We start from the raw sequence: 21,483 nt of genomic DNA on the forward strand, positions 1-21,483 counted from the left end.
TCATTCGCTGCTAAAACTACCATGTGCTACATGTCATGCAACGCGCCGACCTCACTGAGTATTAATCAAATCACTTTTTCCAACGCCCTATAATTATGCACTCCCTCCACCATGTACCATCAGCCATCCGCCGTCTACAAAGTCACAGTCCCATTCGTCTGCGCATTCGCCTTAGCAACCCTCTTGCTCATGAAATCAAAGAATGCGAATTGCGACGCGCCGGCGCCGAACTCGTACACGAAGCGCGAGGCCAGGTACGAGCCAAAGATGGCGCGGAGGTAGTTGTCTGGGACCTATGAGGTGTTAGCATTCATGGTACATGAGCATTGCCCTCGCTGACGCTTGGGACGGGAAGGGGAAACGTACCCTCTCGATAATCTTCTCAAGACCAATCTGCTGCAACAGCAGCGGTGGCAGCGCCTCGGACAAAACAGAGTGGCGGAACACAATGTTGTTCCACAAATCGGTGTTCTGCAGCTCTTCATCCAGCTTCGTAATCGCGTTCGACAGCGTATCGGACAAGATGCTGCGCGGCTGCCCTGTGGCCTGATGTTCGCGCCAAATCGCCTCAAACTCCAAGCGCGCGTTGTTCTGGATAATCTTCTGCACGCCGGCGACATACCGGTTGTAGAACTCCGGCGCGACCCCGTTGGCGTCGACGCACATGTGCTTTACAAAGGACTCGTCATCGAAGGAGAGCGAGGCGAGGACTTCGAGCGACGAGGAGGTTACGCCGCCCTTGTTTGCGCTGGCGTCTTTGTACAGGATGCAGCCAGCTTTCTCGAGGCGCAGTTTGGCGTCTTGAGTGATGAAGAGGTTGGCGCCTTCGACGAGGTAGGGGATTATGCATTTGCCGTCGACGATGAGCTTGTTTGCTGATGACAAGTCGATAGATTCGGGACGGCCACCGCAGGGGACGAAGGTGTCGTATTGAATATCGCTGCGCAGGTGGAAGGTGTTGCGGAAGGTGGTGCCGTTGTATACTAGGTCGCCGGATGGGAGGCGGACGTTCGTGTCGTCGACGAGCACGCGGTAACCTTGCTGCGATAGCTTGGAAACGTCATAGTTGTTGATCATCTGTCGGTTCTTGGCGAGGCGGAGCAGCTCGGCGTGGTCAAGGCCGTTCGGGTCGACGAGCACACCGGAGCCGTCGACGATGGAGACGTACTTCTCGTTCGAGAGGAGAATCTCGTTGGAGCCTAGATCGCCGTCTGGACCACCGGTCTGCAGTTTGCGGACCTTGCTGGGGTCGAGGTTCAGCTTGCGGTAGATACCCAAGACGTACTCGCGGACAGACAGGGTAGTCATGCCATAGCGGTCATGGGGAATACCACCCAGCTTGGGGCTCTTTCCAGTAAAGAACGACTTCCACCATGGCGCACCTCGAGCCCTAGCGTGCTCGGTTGCCCAGTCGACGAGATCGGCGGTGTTCTCATCAGGACCCATGAAAAGAATTTCCTTCTTGCCGTGCAGATCGACAATGGGGTCCTTGATTCCGGGGCTGCTAGGAGGCAGCAGGAGATCGAGAATACTGTCAATGTACTTCTCAAATGCACCAGCAGCTTTATCCTGGTGCTTGAAGTCAAGCAGTACGACACCCTTGGATCCACCTTCGGGGATATCCTTGTTCTTGCGCTGCTGGGTGTTTGCCAGGTTGTAGTTCTCATCGAACAGCGACCGTGCGTTGATCGAGTACGCTTCTTGGCTCCTCGACTTGACGATACGAATACCACCACGAGCGATGTCACGGAAACGGAGATGGAAACCACGGAACTCTGATCCAATGACAAGGAACATTCCGTACAGAGGCTGGGGGTACTCCGAAGGTGGGAGGAAGTTCGGGTTCAAGCGAAAGCTGACAGCAACCTTTGTGGGGGTGTAGAAGTTGGTCTTGAGGACGGAGTTGTTGAAGATCCGGAACGAGTTCATGACCATTTCGTGGTGATCGTTGACGACAGCCTTGTTGATGGTGTCGGTCAGCTCCTCACTGGTTTGCACCTTGTCAATCTGGAGACGCAGGTAACTCAGTGTGGGCAGGAAGTCGTCCTCTTTGCCTCGTGTCTGGACGTAGTGGGTGTTGGCGAACGACAGGTACAGGCTGTGCACCAGATCAGGGTACGAGTTGATGATCTCGAGGATGTAGTCTGCGGTGAAGGTCTCAGCACGCAACCTGCGCTTCAACTTGGAAAGCAGCTCGGCGTGCGCGCTGTTCTCGGGATTCAAGATCGATGAAAGCGCCGTGTACTCGTTTCCAAGACGGTTAAGGAAGTGAGTGATGAACACCCAGACGCAATGCGCGTAGATGGTCTCCTGCAGACTCAGCCTGCCCGTAGCGAACAGAGTCTGGAACTTGTTCTGAGGAATACAGTACAGCAAAGAGATCTCCTTGATGATCTGGTGAATCGAGGCCTCGATGGGAGGGTGCTTGGCGCCAGCAGCGCCGGACAGAGGACTGAGGTACAAAGACATGACTGTGTACCCGTTCGAGAACTGCTCAACGTACTTTCGCGAAGTGGTCAGACCGTAGTAGTGGTACAGATCGCTCAGCGCGCTGAACATGCCGAGAGCAGAGCCCTGCTTGTAACCAACAACCAGACGCTTGTCCCGCGAGCCCTCAATGTCGAACCACTCGATGACCGGGCCAGTTCGCTCAACAGCGACCTCGAGCGCCTGCTGGTAGATTGCCTTGGTGTTGGCGGTAGCCTTTTGCAAGAAGCGCTTGTCGCCGATCTTCTCGACATCGGTCTCGGTCTCACCCGGGTTGGGGTTCTCGAACTCGCACTGGTAGACGAAGTAGCATCGCAGCTGCTGGTCGTCACTGCCAGGGAGCGGGCTCGTCGATCGGAAACTCTCGACGCGGTATCCCGCATTGCCCTTCGAGTTGTTCAGGTACTTTGTGTCGATGCGCTGCTCGTAACGCGGTCCGTCGAGAACCGAGACACCGGGCCTGCTGGTGTCGATGTACACAGCGTGGTCCGCAGCCTCCTTGTCGAGCCTTATTTCGAGACGCTTGTCGTCGCGGGCGTAGGCAGCCACCTTGGCGGCGTAAAGCGAGTGGATGTGGGTGACGATGGCCTCGACTGACTCGGTAGCGAAGTACATGTCGTCGATGCCGAGCTCGTTGTAGAACCACTTGACCTCAGACTCAACGAAGTCCGGGGGAATGAAGCCCTTGTCCTCGATGCCGTCCATGACAGCCTCCATCTGCTGCTCCTTTCCCTCAAACGTGGGTGCAACATAGCCAGAGCCGCTTGTGCCTTCTTGCGGAATGACACGCGGTGTCGAGTGTCCAGAGCCGGGCACGCTCAGATGGGTAGGCATGGGCGACGGTCGTCGGTCGGGCGTGCGAACAACCTCATTCAGCAGCTTGTGGGCCACCGCCTGGGCGCCGTTTACTGGTGTAGACGCCATGATGTGTGTATGTTGTATAACGGGTGTATGAATGCGGAGGGAAGCTCAAATTTGTAGCTTCGTTCAGACCGTCAAAATGTTCAAAAACGCAGCGAATGGCTTGCTTGAAACTACTTGGCTAGAAATGGGTTACTTGGCGGGGTTGCCAGAGAGTTTGGGCGAGTGTAATCCGTCCCGTCTAATGTGTGAAGCGTTCAGTCGCGGGGTTTCGTGGAGGGGCCGCGCGCTGGAAACTACGCTGCGAAAAGGAGCGGAACCGTCGAACGCGTCTGAGATTCGGTCAGTTTGCTGCCAATGCTTGCCGTCAATGCAGATGCAGGGCCGAAATGGCCGCCCATTCTCCTTTAAACTCTGCTCGCAAGCTGAGCTCATGAGGACCACCGGAGCCACTATTTTTGGTTGCAGCATGACGCAGGACTAGCTTACCTTGAGAGCCGCAGATCCACACTGAGCCGCGCGAGCGAGGTGAGCCGAGCAAACAAAGGCACGCGAAGCCGCGAGTCTGGCAGGAGAACCCGACGGAAACTTGGATGCACTCGTGAAGGTAGATAGCGAGTGCAGCTGCAATTGGCTGCTGTTTACCGCTCTTTGCTCAGAGAGGTGCTGACCGCGTGTATTTCAGTGCAAGGCTCTCAGGAGTCGCGCCGGTGAATGATGTCTCGGTGCGACACTACAATCTTCAAGGGTGACACGGGGATCGGATTCCAGGGGCCTTGAGAGATAAGAGATGGCAGATGATGGGTGACGATGAAGGGGGTAATGATGGGTAGCCGAAGATGTGCCCTCTTGCTCATGGCAGTCAGCCATCTCTTATACTTGTCCTCGTAGTACCTACCTGTGGTCAGCCGGGGGCTTCACGTAGAGCCGCTGAGCATGCTGATGGGCCGCCCTGAGCCGGCAGCACTAAGGTTTCCCCAGAATTTGCTAGCGCCATCCACGGCTGCATCTGATCGCAGGGGCTTCACGTAATAGCCAACGCCGCCTCAAAACATGACCTTGAAAATTTAAAAGCCTCAGTCACAGCATCCAGACGTGCAGGGAATTGCGCGATATGGCGCAGCCGGCGTGTATGTTGCGTGTGAGAGGTGGAGATGCCAATAGTCGAACATGCACCGAGGCGTGAGTACCACCACACGTGCATGAGCGCGGCTCCGCACTTCACTGCCTTAGTTCACGATGCTTGGCTGTGGAGTTTCGAAGGGGTAATCGCGAACATTCGATTACCCCTTTCGGAGCTACGCAAAGATGCGTCCACGTGCAAGCGCACGGCCAATGACCCAGTGCTAAAGGGACACGTACAGTCTCATCGAAGTCACGATGTTTGAGCCGGGACCAGCTCCCGTAGTTGGAGACACTCCAGCCGCATTCGTCCCGTGGCATCCGATGCATCGTGACCACCGTGACTTATTTTGAGGAGTGGCGACACACCGCTTGCAAGTCACGACGTCTCTTTTGGCGTTAGAAAGGAGGTTAAGTTTAGATTCAGAGTCCAAGCGAGAAGCCTCACGATGCTCGCCACAGCATGAGTCTTACTCCCTGAACCATCGTAAGGACAGTGCATTGTAGTCACCAGACGCATCTTTACGAATCTACTGCGTATCTAATTCTCATCGCCATCGTACTCGCTCCCATTGACAGTCAGCAAGACCTTGTATCCTTCTCCGCTGACCCAATTCTTCTTCTTGCCCGCCTTGCTAACCTTCCTGAGCGCTGCATTCAAGCCCTCATCCAGCTCATCAATCTCTTTTCTAAAATCGAAGTCAATACACAGCTTCTCGTTCCCCTTCTTCGTGACCGTCCACTGCGTTTTGATGGCCACACGCGGCTCCCTAATTGCGCCTGCGGGATACACAGCAGCAATGACGGCAGCCACGCGGCCGAGGTACATGCACCACCACTCCATACCCTCTGGAAGCAGGCGCAACATGCGCTTGTAGAAGTCCTGTTCGGTCGGGCTGATGGAACCGTAGCCGCCGTAGCGCTCGCACAGCAGGATAGCGAGGAGGGCGCGGTCCTTGTGGCTTGCGCCGTGGGCGGTGGAGAAGATGCCTGTTGTTGTGCTTCGGAGGGCTGAGCCGCCGCGGAGGTCTTTCACTTGTGCCATGTGGGCGAAGACCCCCTGGACGAAAGCCGTGACGAGTGGTGTGCTGAAGAGAGGTTTAGAGCCTGGTGAGGGGGCAGGGATGGCAGAGAAGAGGAGGTCGACTAGCTGTTGCATTGAGGGCGGTGCGTAGGGTCCGGTTGCGGTGACGAGAGGGCTCTCGGCGCGGTATTTTGGTGACATCTCTGCGAAGTGCATGCCCTCTCGAACACCACCCTGGCAGAAGTAGACGTTTGTGAGAGTAGGGAGAGCTTGAGCCAGACATTCAACGAGGAAGGCGACTGCGGGAACTTGGCTTGCTCGTCGTGCTGATACCCGGAATATTTCTGGTGTATCGTCCTGCGTCACAGCAGCCTTTACGGACATCGTATCTAGGAACGTGTCTGTAGAGGTCCGGAAACCGTTGATGATGGGAATAGGGTATGGCTTGATGGCATGTTCTGACATCAACACAAAGCCCCATCCACGGAAACCGCCTCCTGAAAGGTAGAGATGGAGGCCTTCACGAGACCGAAGAAGCTCCTGAGGAATGTCGATATCTTGCACAGCAGCCTTCAGATCACTGATCACCTCCTTTGCGGAAGCCTGATACTCTTTGCTCTTTCTTTTTCCTGCAGCTTCAAGCCGCTGCATGAGGGCCGCTGCACCATACGGAAGGCTTACACTACCTGCTGGGCTCATCCTGATGTCGCCATTCTCCGTGATGATCCAAGTAAGCTGTGTGCTCCCACCTCCAAGATCCATCATCAAGCCTCGCACATTCTCGTAGGAGCTTGCCACACCCAGCGCTCCAACCTTGCCTTCCATCTCTTTAGGCAGGAGCTCTACAGTCCATCCTGTGGCTTCTTTGATCGCAGCTCGGTATGCTTCAGAGTTGATTGCTTTACGCGTCGCCTCTGTTGCAACTATGCGAACTTGATCATCAGGTACGCTAAAGTCTTGACATGTTGACTTGAAACGTAGGAGTGATTTCACGACTTGTCTGATCGTATGCTCAGGGATAGGTACAGCCTTGCCATCTTCGTACTGCGCATCGTAAAGTGAGATCGCTGCACGATCAAGGTACACAGTTGGTAAGATGCGTTGAGTAGCTGGCGAAAGATCCGTTATCGAGAACCGAATGCCGTTGCTTCCCATATCCACCAGTCCATGGTAGAACTGCGACCTCTCCGCATGTCTCTGTGCCATGGTGTGCGGTTGAACCCCAGTTTCTCCAGGTTTGCAGCGTACCGGTGCCGAAGTACGCTAGTCAGGGCAACCGGTGCAGAGAATGGCGTGCAATGGCGCGTTTCGAGACCCTGGTCGTAGCCACGTCCGACGACGTTTCTATTACCCCCGCGAAATGTCGAAACAAGAATAGAGAATGCGCTATGACTCCGAAAGGATCACGACTTGAGTGCTTGCGTTTCCGAGCAGTTTCTGTTACCCCTCTTTTACATAAAAGTCGGCCTCGGAATGCGTCTGGTGATGCGCCAATATTTAATGCTGAAGAACGTGTGTCTGGGATGACGTTTGGTTTGGCTTCGTTCCTGCAGGTAGAAAATTCTGACGCTAGTCGAATGAGCGACCAGCTACGCGAGTCTAGGGTTAGCTTGATGTGGGGTGTACCAACATTGGTATACGATTCCGATAGAACATCACTGTTGTCTTTCAAACATGTTTCGCTGGGAAGCTGCGCCAATGTCGTGATCTTGTATGATACTTTGTATATCAAGACCAAAACCGTTTCTGAAGTTCCGAATTTGAGCGACGGAGCCATAGCTCTACTGCGCCTTTGTAGGCTGAGCAGGCCGCGCTGGCCTCAGCATCCGGCCACACTCGATAAGGAATTGACGCTCGAAGAAGAGAACGTGTACAGCGTACAGACCAGCGACTGCACCCATGCTGACCAGCTCTCCAAACACCCCAAATCTAGCAAGGTACTTGAATCCGGGTCTCATCTGCATCAAAGTAGGAACGATGACCGCCGGCGCAAGAGACGTAATCGATGGTAAGATGTCCAACAGCTTGAAAGGCGTTCCTCTGCGGCCAAAAAACCTGTTGATGAACCACGTGTTCCAAATGATACGCAGTGCCATATTGACTGTGTTCGCAAGTACCACCCCACTGCCACCGAGCTGCAATTGTCCAAGAAAGAACCAAGCACTACCGGCGAATGCAGCGAAGAAGAAGCCCATGGAGATTGACTGCGCATATAGCTCTTTGTTTGTAGCAACAGCAGCCACGAACCCTTCTGTAACTCCATTGATCGCCAGGAAGGGTATGTAGTAGCTGTACGTCGCAAGGACGTTCGACGCGTTCGTTGCAGACCACTTCTTCCCTGCGACAACAAAGAGGAGAAGTGGTGCGAGGGTCGGACCCAGAGCAATGGCGAACAGTGATATGATCGAGTACAGACGCAGGATGATGGTCAAGACCTTCGCTGCTTGAAAAAGATTGCGCTTCTGCTCTTGCGACTGCTGCCCATTGTCCGTGTTCTTTGCATCTGGCGCTGTTTCGGAGCTCGCGCATAACTTCGCGAACATGTTACGGCTGCTCTCTTCGATGGGCTGGAACAGCATGCGGGCAATCAGACCTCCATAGTTGGACGCAAGAGCGTAGGCGCCCTGGTCAGCGAGTGACGTGTATGTCGTAATTAAGAGCGCGTCTCCCTGTGTCAGGATGTACTTGAGGGCCGACTGCAGGGTCAGAGATCCCGTGAGCCGGAGAAGAGGTGTCGAGAAGTACCTGAGCGTGATGGAAGTATCTTTCGTGGACGGAAGCTGGCTCGGAAGAAGCGTAAACTTTTCATTGCATGCGACTGGCCACATGTTGTACAAATACGCAACCAATAGTCCCAAAGCGTATGCCAGTTGACCAATTGCGAACGGCAAGACTCCAATGTCGACACCGATGCGACTCGCCAACATGGCGGAACCGCAAGTCCCAAAACATCGAAGGAGAGTCGCAGTGCTCTCAGCGGAAGCGCGAACCTTGTACAGTAACTTCTGCTGTACGGCTGAGAACGACGGCTCGGTCAGAAGCTCAATGATCGTAGCAACGCAGTACAAGCCCAAAGCTTCTACGAAGTAAGGGACATTGGGCGTATCCGATCGAAGCCATAGGTGCGCAAGAAAATATGTCAAGGGAAGCCCGGTGATGACTGCAAGATAAGAAAGATTGACGACGGCTTGCGTTCCATGGGCCTGGCGCTGAAGAGCGACACGTAAGCTCTCGCGCGCAAAGTAAAGCACAGAGATTGAGAAAAGCTCAAGCTGAGCAGAAACTCCAAGAAGCTCTGGAGAGAGGAACCGGAGCAAGATCTGGTTGACGGCGAAGGTGAGGGCTCTCGAAGCCACCTGCAGGAGAATAAGAAAGGTGGCCCCTTTCGCGGAGGCTGACAAAATCGACTGCGACATGGCTGGCTTTACCGTTGCGCAGAAACAGGGACAAAGTTCGAAACAAGCTCAGAAAGTGATCAGGGCGACATGCTGATTGGTGATCAAAGTGATGATGTCGTACCTAACAAGAGTTGTGGTTGGAGATGAGGAGAAGTCGGTGTCCAAAACGGCTAGCGGATTACCTCGCCAGCTCATGGACTTGTTCCCCAGCTCCCCGGAAGCACGAGCATCAGACACGACCTGACTCTTAACTTTCGCAAGGCACACCGCAACATGATGATGCATGCGTCTTCTCGTGCAATTGCTTTCGAGAATGGTGGTTGTCGATTCTTATATTGTTGCGAAGACTGACAGGCTGCTGTTGCGGCCCTTGAAACTAGAAGATGCTGACGACGTCGTTCTGATGCGCAAAGATCCGGAGGTGATGAAGCACACGTAGGTCATGTGCATAGGTTTTCCGCATTGCATTGTTCTCATCGATGGCAGATCCATACTCTCGAGCGATGATCTTGAGAAGACCAAACAATGGATACAAGGTACGTCATATCTCACGGCTTCCGGCACCTGTGGGTAACATCCTCACTTACTCTGAGCAGGCTGCCACGACAGAGACAATTGTTGGAACTTCGTCATTGAGCTCCTGCCATCCAACAAAGCCGACCCCGTAGTTGAGCAGGCCCCGACATATGATACCAAAGCCTTCCCTCAATCCGCCGAACCGTCACGCGAGCACACAGCACCACGCGTCATAGGTCTCATCGGCGCTGTACGAGCACCTGAGGTCGGCTACATGCTCAACGCAGACTACTGGGGTAAAGGCTACGCGACGGAAGCCATGAGAGCATTCATGCCTCTCTTCTTCGACCACTTCTCCGGCGGAGAGTACGAGAGATACGAGTACGCCGAAGCACATACAGATCCAGAGCTGGAGAGTAGCCAGAGGGTTCTTCGAAAGGTCCAGTTTGTGCTACACGAAAAGAGGGAGAAGGACTTCGAGAACCCGATACTTGGGTGGAGGGATACCTTGGTGTTCCGGATGGCTCGTCCTGATGAGGCGGCTTGAGCCTCGTCGCCGGATTTTGGTATGATTCGCATCTTGTCTCAAAAAGTTTTTGTTGTTGAAGGCGTTGTATAGAGCGTAGTTCTGTCTGAGCGCTGTCAAAAGCTGCGAGGCGCATGTATCACCAATGTAGTCCCTTACAAGCCAGTCGTGCTGTCTTTCTGTGCCCATTTTTCATACCATAATGCCTCCAAAGTGTTTCCTCCACTGTATGGAACATGTTGGGTACGTTCTGGAGGCAGTCAGTAACATCTCACTGTCGCTGAGTATCGATTCTCAGGCCTAAATATACGCTTATATCTAATAGAACATGGGAGCGAAGCCACAGTCCTCAATACTCTACTCAACCTTTCAGTCCCTCCAACCACTTCCCAACAACCTTCGCACTCTCCTCCGGCGCCTCCTCCGCCCCAAAATGTCCGATTCCCTCTCCCAACGCATGATGCTGGACATCCACGCCCTCACCCACCCAATCCCTCCACACATCGGGAAACTCATATCTACTCCCAATATATGTCTCACTATATAGCAAAAACAGCGGGACCCCAATCTTCCTCCCCTCTTTCTGATCTTCCTCCTGCCGCTCAACATCTGTCGTAGCGCCGTGCTGATAGTCTTCACAACTCGCCTTCAGCACATGCTCTTGAGCGAAGAATTCTCCGTAGACAGCGAGGGAATCGTCGGCTTTGAACGCTTCGAGACCCGTTTCATTCTTCCCCAACCAAGCGGTGGTCATCTCCTCCAAAAACTTAGCGGGTCCATAGGCGCTTATCATGCGTATCGCGAGATTCACGTTCGCGAGGAAGGGCCAGTGGAAGTAGCCGGTTACGTCTTTTGCGGCTTTGAAGGGGGTCGAGTAGTGCTGCCATTGCGTAGATGTAGGGACCTAACAATGATCATCAATTTTCAACACTTTATAATACTAGGAAAGTAGAGGGACATACAATATCAATCAGACACACACCCCGAATATCGAAGCCTTCTGCGCAGCTGACAGCAAGGCGGTGCGATACTCGTGCGCCGCGATCGTGGCCGATTAGTACGATGGGGATGTCGCCGGCTGGAGGGCTGGAAGAAGTGCGTTTTACTTCTGTTCGGAGCGCGGATAAGATGGCGTTTCCGACGGTTAGTTTGTCATGCTTTTCAATGGCAGCACTGGCGCCATATCCTGGTAGATCTGGTGCGAATATGGGTGCATCTTGGGGGAGAAGAGGGATGAAGTGGCGCCACCTGGAGGGCATAAGTGCCTGTCTTGTTCATGTGCTGCAAGGCTGTTGTGTGCTGGACAGTGCAGCATGCTTTGAGTGGCTTACATGTACGAGCTCTGTGGATAGCCATGAATCAAGACGAGAATGGGTTTGTTGTCGGAGACAGTGCCTAGGCTGCGACTGTATGAGCATACTTGCTCTTTGTTGACGATGGCTTTTGAGAAGCCGAGGCTGTTGAACTTCTCGTCTTGGATCTTGTGTGCTGATGTGGTGGCCATGTTGCAGACGTTCTTGTGTACCAATTGCTAGCTCTTGAGATGTGTCCACGATTTTGGTTGAGGGTTGGGGAACAGTGAAGCGTTTTTCAGATTGGACTCGTGGTCGATGTACTCGGCTGTATGTAGCATTTGTCACGACAAATGACGTAACCCCACGTTCGGCGAGTCCGAACAACACCATACTCCCAGCTCCAAGTAGAGAAGTGTAGTGCGAATAGCTTGATGTGAAACTTCTGAATTGGGTATACTAGACCTGAGATACTGTCAAACAACCCATATCGGCGTTAATCTTATCCACTTCATACTTGCAAATGCAACAGATATTGACCCAATAACGCCATCGCTATGCTCGTGACAACACACAATCGTCTACTGCTCCTTCGCTAATACCATCTTCTCACGCTCGGCCTTCCGCCTAACCTTGCCCTTCTTGGTGTGTCTCCTCTCATTCTCCTCCTTCCTCTTGATGGCCTTGAGCTCATCAGACTTGATCTCACCAGCCTTCTTGACTGCCTTTGGGACGTGTCTGTGACGGTTGATGCGTTTGATCTCAGGCATGTGCTTGTATCGCTCCTTAAGCGCCTCGTCGTATTGCAGCTTCTGCTGCAATGCGAAGGACTTGACACCCTGCCTGGCAGAGGCCTTCGCTCGCCATAGGCGCACATTGCCGTCATCTGAACCACTAAGAACGTAGTTGTTGTCTGGCGACCAGGCGACGGAGAAGACGCGCTGCATGCGCTTGGTGTAGTACATATCGCGGGAGTGTCCCTTCTGTCGCTCCCACAAGCGGATCGATCGGTCGTAGGAGCCAGAGACTAGTTCTTCTCCTGTTGGGCTGAACTCGACGCTCATGACGGCAGCAACGTGACCCTTGAGAACTTGCAAGGCGCGTTTCATATTTCGCATGTCGAAAATCTATGTCTTGTGAGCTTGTGTCGTCATGTGCATGTTGGTGGAGCTTACGTAGCAGTTGTGGTCCTCGTTCGCAACGGCGAAGTTGTACGCCTCCATAGGGTTCCAAGAGATGCAGTTTGAGGCGAAATTGAGGACTGTTCGGTGGAGAGGAGAGCTTGTGCGCATGTCGTACAGGACGATGGCGCGATCAGTTGCGCACGACGCCAGAATCGATGTCTCGACCTGGTTGAAAGTGACATGGTTGATCGTATCGATAGCTGAGGGCCAGACGAGGTTCTGTACTGGCGCACCTGATGTGCGAGCAGTATCATATATGGAGACGACGTTCGAGGCGGCGGCAAAAGAGGGTATCGATCGGTGGTGCGAGACAGATGTGAAGGCGGCATTTCCGTGCCATGTTGCTTTCGGCGGCGACTTGGAAGGCTGGGCATATGGCTCGAACATCTGTATCTGCTTGTCCGCACCACAAGTAATCAAACGCTTGTCGCGCGTCCAACACATGCCCTTAACCATATTCTCGTGCGCCTGTGCCTGCCACTTCTCTTCCCTGCTCGTGAAATCCCATACTTTTACGACGCCATCTCCACTGCCACTGGCGAAGTGCTCGAGAGAATTGGGGTCCTTGGCAAAATAATAGACACCGTCTACGTGACCAGGCTCGAAGTCCCCAAGGAAGGGTTGCGCGAACATGCGCTCGATCTTGGTCGCATTGAGTGCTCTCGTGTACTCGCGAGCTCGTTCGAAAGGATGCTGGTTAGGGTCCAGGTTGCGAGTGATCTTTGCGACATTCGATCCGGGTGCTTGTGCCGACGATGTCGACCGGCTGAGGGCTTTGATCTTCATCTTCGGTGTGATGCTGCAAATCTCGCAGGCGCGGCGAACATGGGCAGCTCGAACTCGAACTTTTTTGGCAGGGTCGAGGTGGGGCAGCCAATCAGCGCAGCGCAGTGGAGCGCACCTGCTGTTGCTCGGCGCCGGACAAACTCGCTTCCGTTTCGACGAAATCGCTTAGCGCCCACTCTGGCGAATTCAGCTTTGGATGCACGCGAAACCAGCCTTTGCTCACTCGACTAACCCACCAGCATCCCCGCCAGCAAGATGAAGTTGTGAGTGCACCCCGAACCCCGACGACGAATGCGTAGAAGATGGACAGGAATTTGCGAGGGCTTTGGAGTGCGCCAGGAGACCTGCAATACTGCAATGCATCGATTGGCGCACCATGGCTGCAGAACCTCGAATTGCGACTGAGCACCTGCTAACATCTTTTCTTCAGCCTCAAGGTCGGACGCGTTGTCGTACGTTGAAACCGCTCGAACTGACCTCCGTCGCAATTACTCACAGTCCGATTAGATCATCACCCGCGGTCGCTATGCCGGCAAGAAGTGCGTGATCATCTCGCCCCTCGACAACGGCACCAAGTCGCACCCCTTCCCCCACGCACTCGTCGCCGGTGTCGAGCGCTACCCCCAGAAGGTTACCCGCCGCATGTCGAAGAACAAGCAGGCCAAGAAGAGCAAGGTCAAGCCTTTCGTTAAGCAGGTCAACTGTAGGTGAACACAGGAAGAGGGAGGAGGCACAAGGACCGCGCTGATAGACGCAGACACCCACATCATGCCCACCCGCTACACCATCGAGCTCGAGAACCTGAAGGGCACCCTTACCCAGGACACATTCAAGGAGGTCTCGCAAAGGGAGGAGGCCAAGAAGACCGTCAAGAAGGCTTTCGAGGAGCGATACACTTCCGGCAAGAACAGGTGGTTCTTCACACCGCTGCAGTTCTAGGTTTTCCTTCGGTTACGGCTGGGCGCAGACGGGGCATGATTTGACACGTTAGATCCTGCATGAGCATGTCGGACGATATCATAGGGTGGATCAGGTGCAAAAAGCCTGCCATCCAGGCGTGTACTTCGGCTTGATAATCAAAGCATGAAAATCCGGCATCGGGGTCATTCACGAGCTCATGAATTGATGTTCCCTCACAACATGTGTTCGTACAATCTTCTATGGGGTGAGGTGCTGACAATACAGGCTACGCATGGACAAACGATGCAGCGTTCCACTACGACCGAACAAACACAGCCGCTTTTTCAGCACACCGAATCACAACATTGGAGCAGCGACGCCAGAAGCCAACGCCCTGTGGTGAGCACATGAAACCTCCAATCACTGCGGCACGGCCTTGAAGGACGTCGTCTGTCCCACAAGTCACAGCTGTTAGTGACCCCACCATCATCTACCACGGCTACAGCGACGACTTGGTAACATCGCAATCTACATGATTTCTACGATAGCATTGCCTGACCGATGCCGCCGACTCCAAGCACGACGGCAAAAGTCTACATTCATCGTCTGCATGAGCATCCTTCAATTACAGTACGTAACTCCGACTTCTTTCTACGACTGCAGTGATGATACCTTGTACCCCTTAACAACCGTGTGGGCCAAACTTTAATTCCAATTGTTCCTACTGAAACGCAGTCTCGCCTCACTTTCGACACTACCATCAATAGCTTGAGAATCACACACTGACTAGTGACAGAAACTTCGCTTCCAACGACCTCATTGTGCCACTACAATCATCAGAAGACAAGCAAAGTGCGACGAGAGGCCAGTAGCTGTGAGATGAAAAGATTGTGAGAAGAAGCGGACCGTCATCATCATTAACCGATCGAACCCTACTCGAGGGTGGATGTACTTTCCAAATTCACTACCCCAAGACAAATAATGAAAGGTATCTAACAACTTCGCCACCACATCCCATTCCCCACTACCCATCAAGCCGCCGGTGCACTCTCAAGTGTCACCAGCCCCGGCGACGGCGGCGCATCCTCATCAAAAACATGCACCGTCGCCCTGGCCGCAATCTTAACCTTCGCACCGGACCTCTTCCAAAAGCAAGCCTCATGAGCGCAACTCTACTGCTTAACCTCATCAGCTTTCTTGCTCGCCTGCTGTTTCCCCTTGTTCCAGTACTCCACAGCGAAGTTGAACGCATCATGCACTACCTTCAACTCCGTGCTGATTCCCGCCTTCACTGTCTTGACAACACCCTCCGGGCCCTGTGTCTTCTTGTATTCATCCTGGTATGTACCGACGACGTATACGACCGGACTGAAGGCGAGCTCCTTGAGCTTGTTTGTGTCTTCCTTGACGATGGGGACGCGCTGCTCGAGCTTGCTGAGAGACGAGTCGCCCAGCTCGTCGGCGCGGGTCAGGTACGGCGAGATATAGGAGTACGGTGTCTTGAGGTAGGGGTGGAAGGGCGCGATGAAGGAGTTATAGGTGTTGTGGAAGAGGGCGAGGGACTTGGCGCCGTAGGGGTTGGACTTGTAGAACTCGACGGAGTCGTGGACGACGGGATAGGAGTGCAGATGCTGTGACTGTTAGCCAGTGTCTCGTGATCAAGATGTTAGACTGTGGTGTAGCTTTGCACATGTGCTGCTGTCGAGCTGACTGATTGGGTGGTTGAGTGCGCCGAAACGTTCTTGTGTAAGCTATACAGGACTCGCGGGGTAGTACGTACCGAAAGAACCCTCGACTGCGGTGTCTCACCGTTAGTCAAGGGGGCACTGTCATTGCTCATGTCGCCGTTTGTGGTAGGCTTTTCAGCGTGTGGTGACATTAAGTCTTGTGATGGTTGTGTTATGGTGTTGTGGTGTGGTGAAAGGTGGGATAAATGCTGCACAGCTGTCAAGAAGGAACAGAATTATAGTTACAACGAAGTGGTGTCAGGGGAGAATTTTCGATTCGTCCCAACGTACCTGTTTATATGCGGGCTGCTCGTGGAAGCGCGATGATGCCTGTGCCTGTGCGCTGAAAGCGGCGCTTGGTGTCAGTGAATTTGTTGGATTAGCATGTGAAAGTGGGTTGCTGCTTCCTTTATCGATAAGAGAAAGAAATACCTTCAGCCTTACCGTGCTCGCTCTTTCTTCTCAATTCGAACAGCAAACACAAGGATATAAAATCACAGCTGCATCAGTGTGACGACAGAGGATTAAAGAGCGTAGTCTCCAACGTTCACTGTGTATACAACCTGCTATCAGCCCAGGAATGTCGCGACATTGGGTGATACATTGACGCACCTACAGGGCTGCCTGGCATGTGAAAGAGAGTTTTGGTACGATAAGGTCTCCGCCGCGTCCGCGGCGCCTCGTCCCGTTGGTAGATCGCGTCCCTCTGTCGATGGTTGAGTGAAGGGACCCAATTATCAAGCCGGTCAGATGCACAAATCTGCCCATATCGGTGCGCACTGCCCTGGTACGCAAGAGATGATGGTGACGAGGCAATTACCATTGATGGAAGCGGGCAGCTAAGTCAGCAAAGCTTCCGGCGAGCTATGAGAGCTGTTCGTGATGCCTCGTCCGTACTGATAGTCGTGTAACATTCGATGCTGTACTTCACCAAATATCCAATCATTGTTGTCTGTATACAGCATCCGGCTTGCCGTGAGCCTCAACAGCTTCCACAGTCCGGAGCAGCGGCCCTCAGATCTGACAGGCTCCACAACCGCTGTCCAAACTGTGAACATCCGATGTAAGACCTTGGAATGGATGAGGAGATGCATGGCGCTCATCTCCATACAAGCGTCGTGTTGCGATGTCAGATCCAATTGGTTCGCCATACGCTTTATCAGAGAGGAATTGAGCAATCGTTGGCTGCCTTGGGACGGTTCGCCAAACCCAGCAGGCGCGTCGCATGCTGGAGTGCATTGCATCGCATTGTGCAACTCGTCAACGGTCGTTGTTGAGACGCCTAAAACTCGATTCGACGTGGTGGAACATGTGAAAGAGACGTCCCACGGTGATGGTGTCGGCACCCGGGTAGCGTGCCGCCGGCGTCCCGCGATTCAGACCTCGGTGTAGGTCTTTCCAATCCTTACTTACCACAACTGACCTCACGAGATGGCATTGCGGCTCTACAAGGAAGCTTGGCCACCCGAATAGAGATCATCTCCGACTCTCGGTCATTGAAAACACCTGGTGCTCCTTATCAGATGCTGCCAAGCAAGATGCTGCCTCGGCCTGGCAAAGCTTTTCGACCTCGTGAAGTGGCGTGCGCACAAGCAATGCCTGCATTCAGGTACACGCAGCCACAGGGTAACACCACGCTCGTGAGAGGGGACGGGCGTATTTGAAGCATGCACTGTGTTGATCGGATGGCTTAGCGAGCTGAACGAGCGTTGACGATCGGCAATTTGCAAAATTCAGTCGGACGACAAATGCTCTGCTGTGCATGACCGATATCATAGGCATGGAGTGATAAGCGGGGTGCTGACTGCAGCATTGTGGAATTCCGGGGTAGCAATAAAGCTTTGCATGCTGCTGCTCTCCGCGGTATCCAGGAAGGAAGTCGAGAAGGAAAGGAAAAGTTGGGTCTTGAAAGGGGAATCTGCGCGATCTCTCGACGAGGAAGGCATTGATGCCCCAGCACTCCTTCCCCTCTCGATCGATGGCCTCAGACCACAGCTCCATGTATGCACAGTCAACATCCCAAGCTGCTCTCCAATTTTGCTGAGGTCTGTATAGCAGTCTACCAACGCTGCGATCATCGCGAGCACCAAGATCAAAACCACGTACCCAAATGTCAAAGCCAGCAAACTCAAGCCCACAATGCACCTGACCTTGATTTGACGGTATTCACATACCTTCGATGTCAGATTCATCGTGGTGTGTGGACGATAGGATTAAGTATACATCACGCCTGCTGGCCTACAAACCGCCGACTCCTTGCCCCATGTTGCGGGGTGACGTTGCAGCCTTGCATGCGATCTGAACACGAGCAAACTCTCTGGGACGAACCTGCAGGGTGGCTACTGTTCAACAAGTTCCTTCTTCTGGTCGGACGGCTTATGCTTCTGCGATTTGGCACAAACACTACGATGAGCGCATTGGTTCCTGCAACAATGACTTGCGAACGATGCAGCAACCTGCTTACGCGCCCAGCGACTTCCAAGGAGTGAGAAGGTGGAGTATACAAAACAAGATGTCAGCGATGCGACTACCAAAGGTTGCTGAATTTGCTTCCTGATCTGAAGTTTCATGCAAGCCCATTCGGGTCGCTCTCACTTCTCACCATCAATGAGGTTTTTCAGCGGGCAGCGCGTCGCATGGCCTAAATTCGGAAGGGAACGGCTTCAGCAATACCTTTCCCGATCTGGAATTGGGCCTGATGCTCGACCTTGAAGGAAGGCCGCCCGGGCATGAAGGTCCATTCGTAATGTCGATTGGATTGAGTCACAGGGCCGATATTGAAGACCATCCGGCCATACTGGACACCCCTCTGTTGGCACGTCTGCTATATACCGAAGGCAAAGCAGCAAATCCTCTCAGAGCGAGAGTTCCAATTCAAATCACTCCATTGGCCGTCAGTAATGGAGATTCGCAGCGCCTGCAAACAGTCAAAAATTGGCTCGCTGAATGTCGACGATCTCATCCACGATTCAGTCTCGCAACACACTCATGAAATTATGACAACCTTCCTCGTCGACTAATAGATGATACCGATATGAAAAGACCATTGACTTGTTTCGAAGGACGAGATTGTCAACACAACTATCAAGTATGCGACTGTCAGCCACAGGTGGCGATCTGAAAGCATGCCCAAACTCCTGAGGGCCAATTTGCGGATATTTAGACGGATGAATAGGTCTAAATACGCTTCCACCCGTCTTTCAAGACTCTGTCACGCTCTGTCATCGACTCAGTATCAAGGATCTCTGGATCGATGCATTATGTTTGACTCAAGACGATTCGGTTGACCGCGAATCTGAGATTGGAAGAATGGGCAACATTCACTGCCACACCTTCTGCAACTTTAGCGCCATAGCCGCAGCCGAACTCTCGGTAGGACTGTTTGTGGACAAGGATCCTTGGTTGCACACCGCGTTTCCTGTGAGCGCTGAGAGTGAGAAGCAACGTTTCGAGCTATGCGGATATTCCTCGAGCTTTCTCAAAGATATCGATCGTACTGCGCTTCAAAAGCGAGATTGGGTCCTACAGGAACGACTGTTGAGTCCTCGGACCGTGTTCTTTGGCGACCAGCTTTCATGGGGGTGTATGGAGTCTCGTGCCAACGAAACCTTCCCGGGTGGCTTGCCTAGTTATACACCTGGACCTGGAAACTTCAATTCGTTCAAGCTCGACAACCTCTGTGGACTACATGGGTTCCACTCCAGCCCTGTCTGCAACGCTTACGCCTTCAGTAGAAAGATAGTCTACAGACTTTGGCGCACGGTCATCAACAGGCACACTCAGTGTGATCTGACTTTCGAAAATGATGTCTTCCCTGCTCTGTCAGGTCTCGCCAGAATTTTCAAGGAATTCCTAGAGGTTACATATCTCGTGGGGCTCTGGAAAGGTAGCTTGTACGCCAACTTGATCTGGAAGAGATCCTGCAACCCTTACTTGAAGTCAGGACGGGGGCCCGTGCAGACGGCGACGTACAGAGGTTTGCTGACATGCACCGTTCAAGCAACATATGTATGCTGACTACGGTACAGCACCATCTTGGTCATGGATTTCAATCAAAGGACCATCAGGCCTCTTCTTCGAACCTAGATACGATGGCAACCTCACGGAACTTACAGAAATTCTACAATCGACTGTGACGCTGGCCAGCGATGATCCTTACGGTCAAGCCTTGGACGGTCGTATCCGCATGCAAGGTTATCTGAAGCCCGCTAAATCTCATAAGAGCTCCAAAAACCTCGACACACCCTTGAGGCACGAGGGCGTCGGTGAATGGTTCGACGATGGCTACTATGCTCACCGATGCAGGTGGACGACCGGTGCTTCCTTCCTGTCGATGCTGTATTACAGCGCTCACGAGTACAATAATCGACAATGGCTGGCCAAGATCGTTGGCCTGGTTCTCGAGGAAGTCGTTGGCAGAAATTTAACGTACAGAAGAGTAGGTTTGTTCCATCATCTTCATCGGGAGCTTTGCGACAAGTAGATGCAGAAGGAGTGGTATCCAGAGTTGGCGGGTTTTGGCCCACATAATCACGAGCATCAAGATATCACTATCATCTGATTAGGGCGCAGAAGACACTGATCGCAACACCACATAGGGAAAACTGAGAAGCATAAGCGTATAAGTCTGACCGGAGAAGGCAATATATTGCCCACGCTTCGATTCTTAAAAGTACATCGCTGAACAAAACACAACATAATCGGCCGTAAATCCCCTTCTACCCAACCACCACTCTAAATTTCCCCTCTTCGTCCTCCTCACTCCAGTCCTCTCATCAACACCGCCTCCCCCGCCGGCCCCCCATCATCCCGCCCCACCCATCCTCCTCCTTCCACCCATCATACCGCCTCCGCCCATCCTTCCGGGCCCTCCCATACCTCCACTCGTGTGGTGCACAACATGCGTAGTTCCTCCGCCCCGTCCAAAGCGACTTCCGCCAGCCATAGGCATACCAGCGCCGTAGCCGCCGCCACCGCGGGACATGCGTGATGGTCCACAGCCCATTTATGTTTTATATAAGTGTGGGTGGTGGGAGTGGTGTGAAGATCTCGAGCGAGTCGACGCTCTACTAGGTGTTGATCTGCGGGCTGTGCCGATGTTACCGTCGATGCGGGTCCTCTTATATCCTCTCTCTGGATTTCCTGATGAGGGCTGGCAGTAGCACAGCGATAGAAGAAGGGTTATTATACACGTGGTGAGCGTTTAGTGTCTGACTTGGAGCAGATCGCCGGGCTGGGCTTGCAGAGGGAAACCGGCGGATGCAGGTGTGATTTGTTGGGTTTGGTGGTCTTGTCGCCGCTGGTTTGCGGAGACTTGGGCGGCATAGAAGTTGCGATGAGCTCGCGGAGGGCGTGAGAGTTTAGGAGTGAGAGACACAGGGTTGCGGTTTTGTAGGTTGTTGGAGACACTGATTGAATATGTGCCTTTGTAGTCGTTGCTGCTGGTTTGATATGATTTGATATGTCCAATTTCATTGACTTGGAAGATAGCTTTTTGTCAGAGTTCAGTGAAAAACTGTACGCAAAGGAAGAAGTTGAAGATTGTACTGAGGTTGTATTGAGTGAAGCTACAAACAGTATATATAGGTGAGTAGCTGTAAACAACGCTAGTGTGACGTGGCAGTCACTCTCATGGAGGTGAGGTACGACGGGCAGGAGCA

General features: G+C 53.2%; 11 protein-coding genes across 11 annotated transcripts; 4 read left to right on the top strand and 7 right to left on the bottom strand.

Annotated features, from left to right (window-relative positions):
• Positions 1–134: 134 nt before the first annotated feature.
• Positions 135–3,411, bottom strand: BU25DRAFT_460057 (NAD-specific glutamate dehydrogenase; the record flags this gene model as incomplete). Its single annotated transcript, XM_033710325.1, has 2 exons — positions 135–293; positions 367–3,411. The coding sequence occupies 2 exons, from the start codon at positions 3,409–3,411 to the stop codon at positions 135–137; spliced, it is 3,204 nt and encodes a 1,067-aa protein (XP_033559887.1).
• A 1,600-nt stretch (positions 3,412–5,011) lies between these two features.
• Positions 5,012–6,649, bottom strand: BU25DRAFT_345186 (Ppx-GppA-domain-containing protein; the record flags this gene model as incomplete). The annotated part of the gene is made up of 1 exon (XM_033703032.1): positions 5,012–6,649. The coding sequence occupies one exon, from the start codon at positions 6,647–6,649 to the stop codon at positions 5,012–5,014; it is 1,638 nt and encodes a 545-aa protein (XP_033559888.1).
• Positions 6,650–6,987: 338 nt separating this feature from the next.
• On the bottom strand, positions 6,988–9,007 carry BU25DRAFT_109133 (Rft-1-domain-containing protein). Its single transcript, XM_033700318.1, has one exon. It carries the CDS (start codon positions 8,908–8,910, stop codon positions 7,276–7,278), a length of 1,635 nt encoding a protein of 544 aa, XP_033559889.1. The 5' UTR covers positions 8,911–9,007; the 3' UTR covers positions 6,988–7,275.
• Positions 9,008–9,205: 198 nt separating this feature from the next.
• Positions 9,206–9,955, top strand: BU25DRAFT_345296 (acyl-CoA N-acyltransferase; the record flags this gene model as incomplete). The annotated part of the gene is made up of 4 exons (XM_033703038.1): positions 9,206–9,327; positions 9,379–9,428; positions 9,486–9,556; positions 9,623–9,955. 4 exons carry the CDS (start codon positions 9,206–9,208, stop codon positions 9,953–9,955), a joined length of 576 nt encoding a protein of 191 aa, XP_033559890.1.
• A 99-nt stretch (positions 9,956–10,054) lies between these two features.
• BU25DRAFT_412355 (alpha/beta-hydrolase) lies at positions 10,055–11,515 on the bottom strand. Its single transcript, XM_033706775.1, has 3 exons — positions 11,266–11,515; positions 10,897–11,182; positions 10,055–10,838 (listed from the first exon to the last, which is right to left on the bottom strand). The coding sequence occupies exons 1-3, from the start codon at positions 11,436–11,438 to the stop codon at positions 10,296–10,298; spliced, it is 1,002 nt and encodes a 333-aa protein (XP_033559891.1). The 5' UTR covers positions 11,439–11,515; the 3' UTR covers positions 10,055–10,295.
• A 218-nt stretch (positions 11,516–11,733) lies between these two features.
• BU25DRAFT_396444 (WD40 repeat-like protein) lies at positions 11,734–13,217 on the bottom strand. Its single transcript, XM_033704832.1, has 2 exons — positions 12,402–13,217; positions 11,734–12,353 (listed from the first exon to the last, which is right to left on the bottom strand). Exons 1-2 carry the CDS (start codon positions 13,194–13,196, stop codon positions 11,808–11,810), a joined length of 1,341 nt encoding a protein of 446 aa, XP_033559892.1. The 5' UTR covers positions 13,197–13,217; the 3' UTR covers positions 11,734–11,807.
• A 234-nt stretch (positions 13,218–13,451) lies between these two features.
• BU25DRAFT_432652 (60s ribosomal protein-like protein l27) lies at positions 13,452–14,135 on the top strand (the record flags this gene model as incomplete). The annotated part of the gene is made up of 4 exons (XM_033708734.1): positions 13,452–13,459; positions 13,627–13,648; positions 13,704–13,899; positions 13,954–14,135. The coding sequence occupies 4 exons, from the start codon at positions 13,452–13,454 to the stop codon at positions 14,133–14,135; spliced, it is 408 nt and encodes a 135-aa protein (XP_033559893.1).
• Positions 14,136–15,025: 890 nt separating this feature from the next.
• BU25DRAFT_109182 (CAP20-like protein) lies at positions 15,026–16,446 on the bottom strand. The gene is made up of 5 exons (XM_033700320.1): positions 16,436–16,446; positions 16,268–16,373; positions 16,115–16,153; positions 15,877–16,032; positions 15,026–15,727 (listed from the first exon to the last, which is right to left on the bottom strand). Exons 4-5 carry the CDS (start codon positions 15,973–15,975, stop codon positions 15,269–15,271), a joined length of 558 nt encoding a protein of 185 aa, XP_033559894.1. The 5' UTR covers positions 15,976–16,032; positions 16,115–16,153; positions 16,268–16,373; positions 16,436–16,446; the 3' UTR covers positions 15,026–15,268.
• A 922-nt stretch (positions 16,447–17,368) lies between these two features.
• Positions 17,369–18,417, top strand: BU25DRAFT_109487 (uncharacterized protein). The gene is made up of 2 exons (XM_033700321.1): positions 17,369–17,824; positions 17,869–18,417. Exons 1-2 carry the CDS (start codon positions 17,669–17,671, stop codon positions 18,310–18,312), a joined length of 600 nt encoding a protein of 199 aa, XP_033559895.1. The 5' UTR covers positions 17,369–17,668; the 3' UTR covers positions 18,313–18,417.
• A 583-nt stretch (positions 18,418–19,000) lies between these two features.
• BU25DRAFT_345212 (uncharacterized protein) lies at positions 19,001–19,840 on the top strand (the record flags this gene model as incomplete). The annotated part of the gene is made up of 2 exons (XM_033703035.1): positions 19,001–19,502; positions 19,566–19,840. Coding segments are annotated over 2 exons (777 nt in total), but the record flags the coding sequence as incomplete, so codon positions are not given.
• A 1,077-nt stretch (positions 19,841–20,917) lies between these two features.
• BU25DRAFT_109176 (uncharacterized protein) lies at positions 20,918–21,399 on the bottom strand. The gene has a single exon (XM_033700319.1). The coding sequence runs from the start codon at positions 21,296–21,298 to the stop codon at positions 21,008–21,010; it is 291 nt and encodes a 96-aa protein (XP_033559897.1). The 5' UTR covers positions 21,299–21,399; the 3' UTR covers positions 20,918–21,007.
• Between the last annotated feature and the right edge of the window lie 84 nt (positions 21,400–21,483).

Source organism: Macroventuria anomochaeta, assembly GCF_010093625.1.
Source record: "Macroventuria anomochaeta strain CBS 525.71 unplaced genomic scaffold BU25scaffold_24, whole genome shotgun sequence".
In the NCBI taxonomy this organism is placed as follows: Eukaryota; Fungi; Ascomycota; class Dothideomycetes; order Pleosporales; family Didymellaceae; genus Macroventuria; species Macroventuria anomochaeta.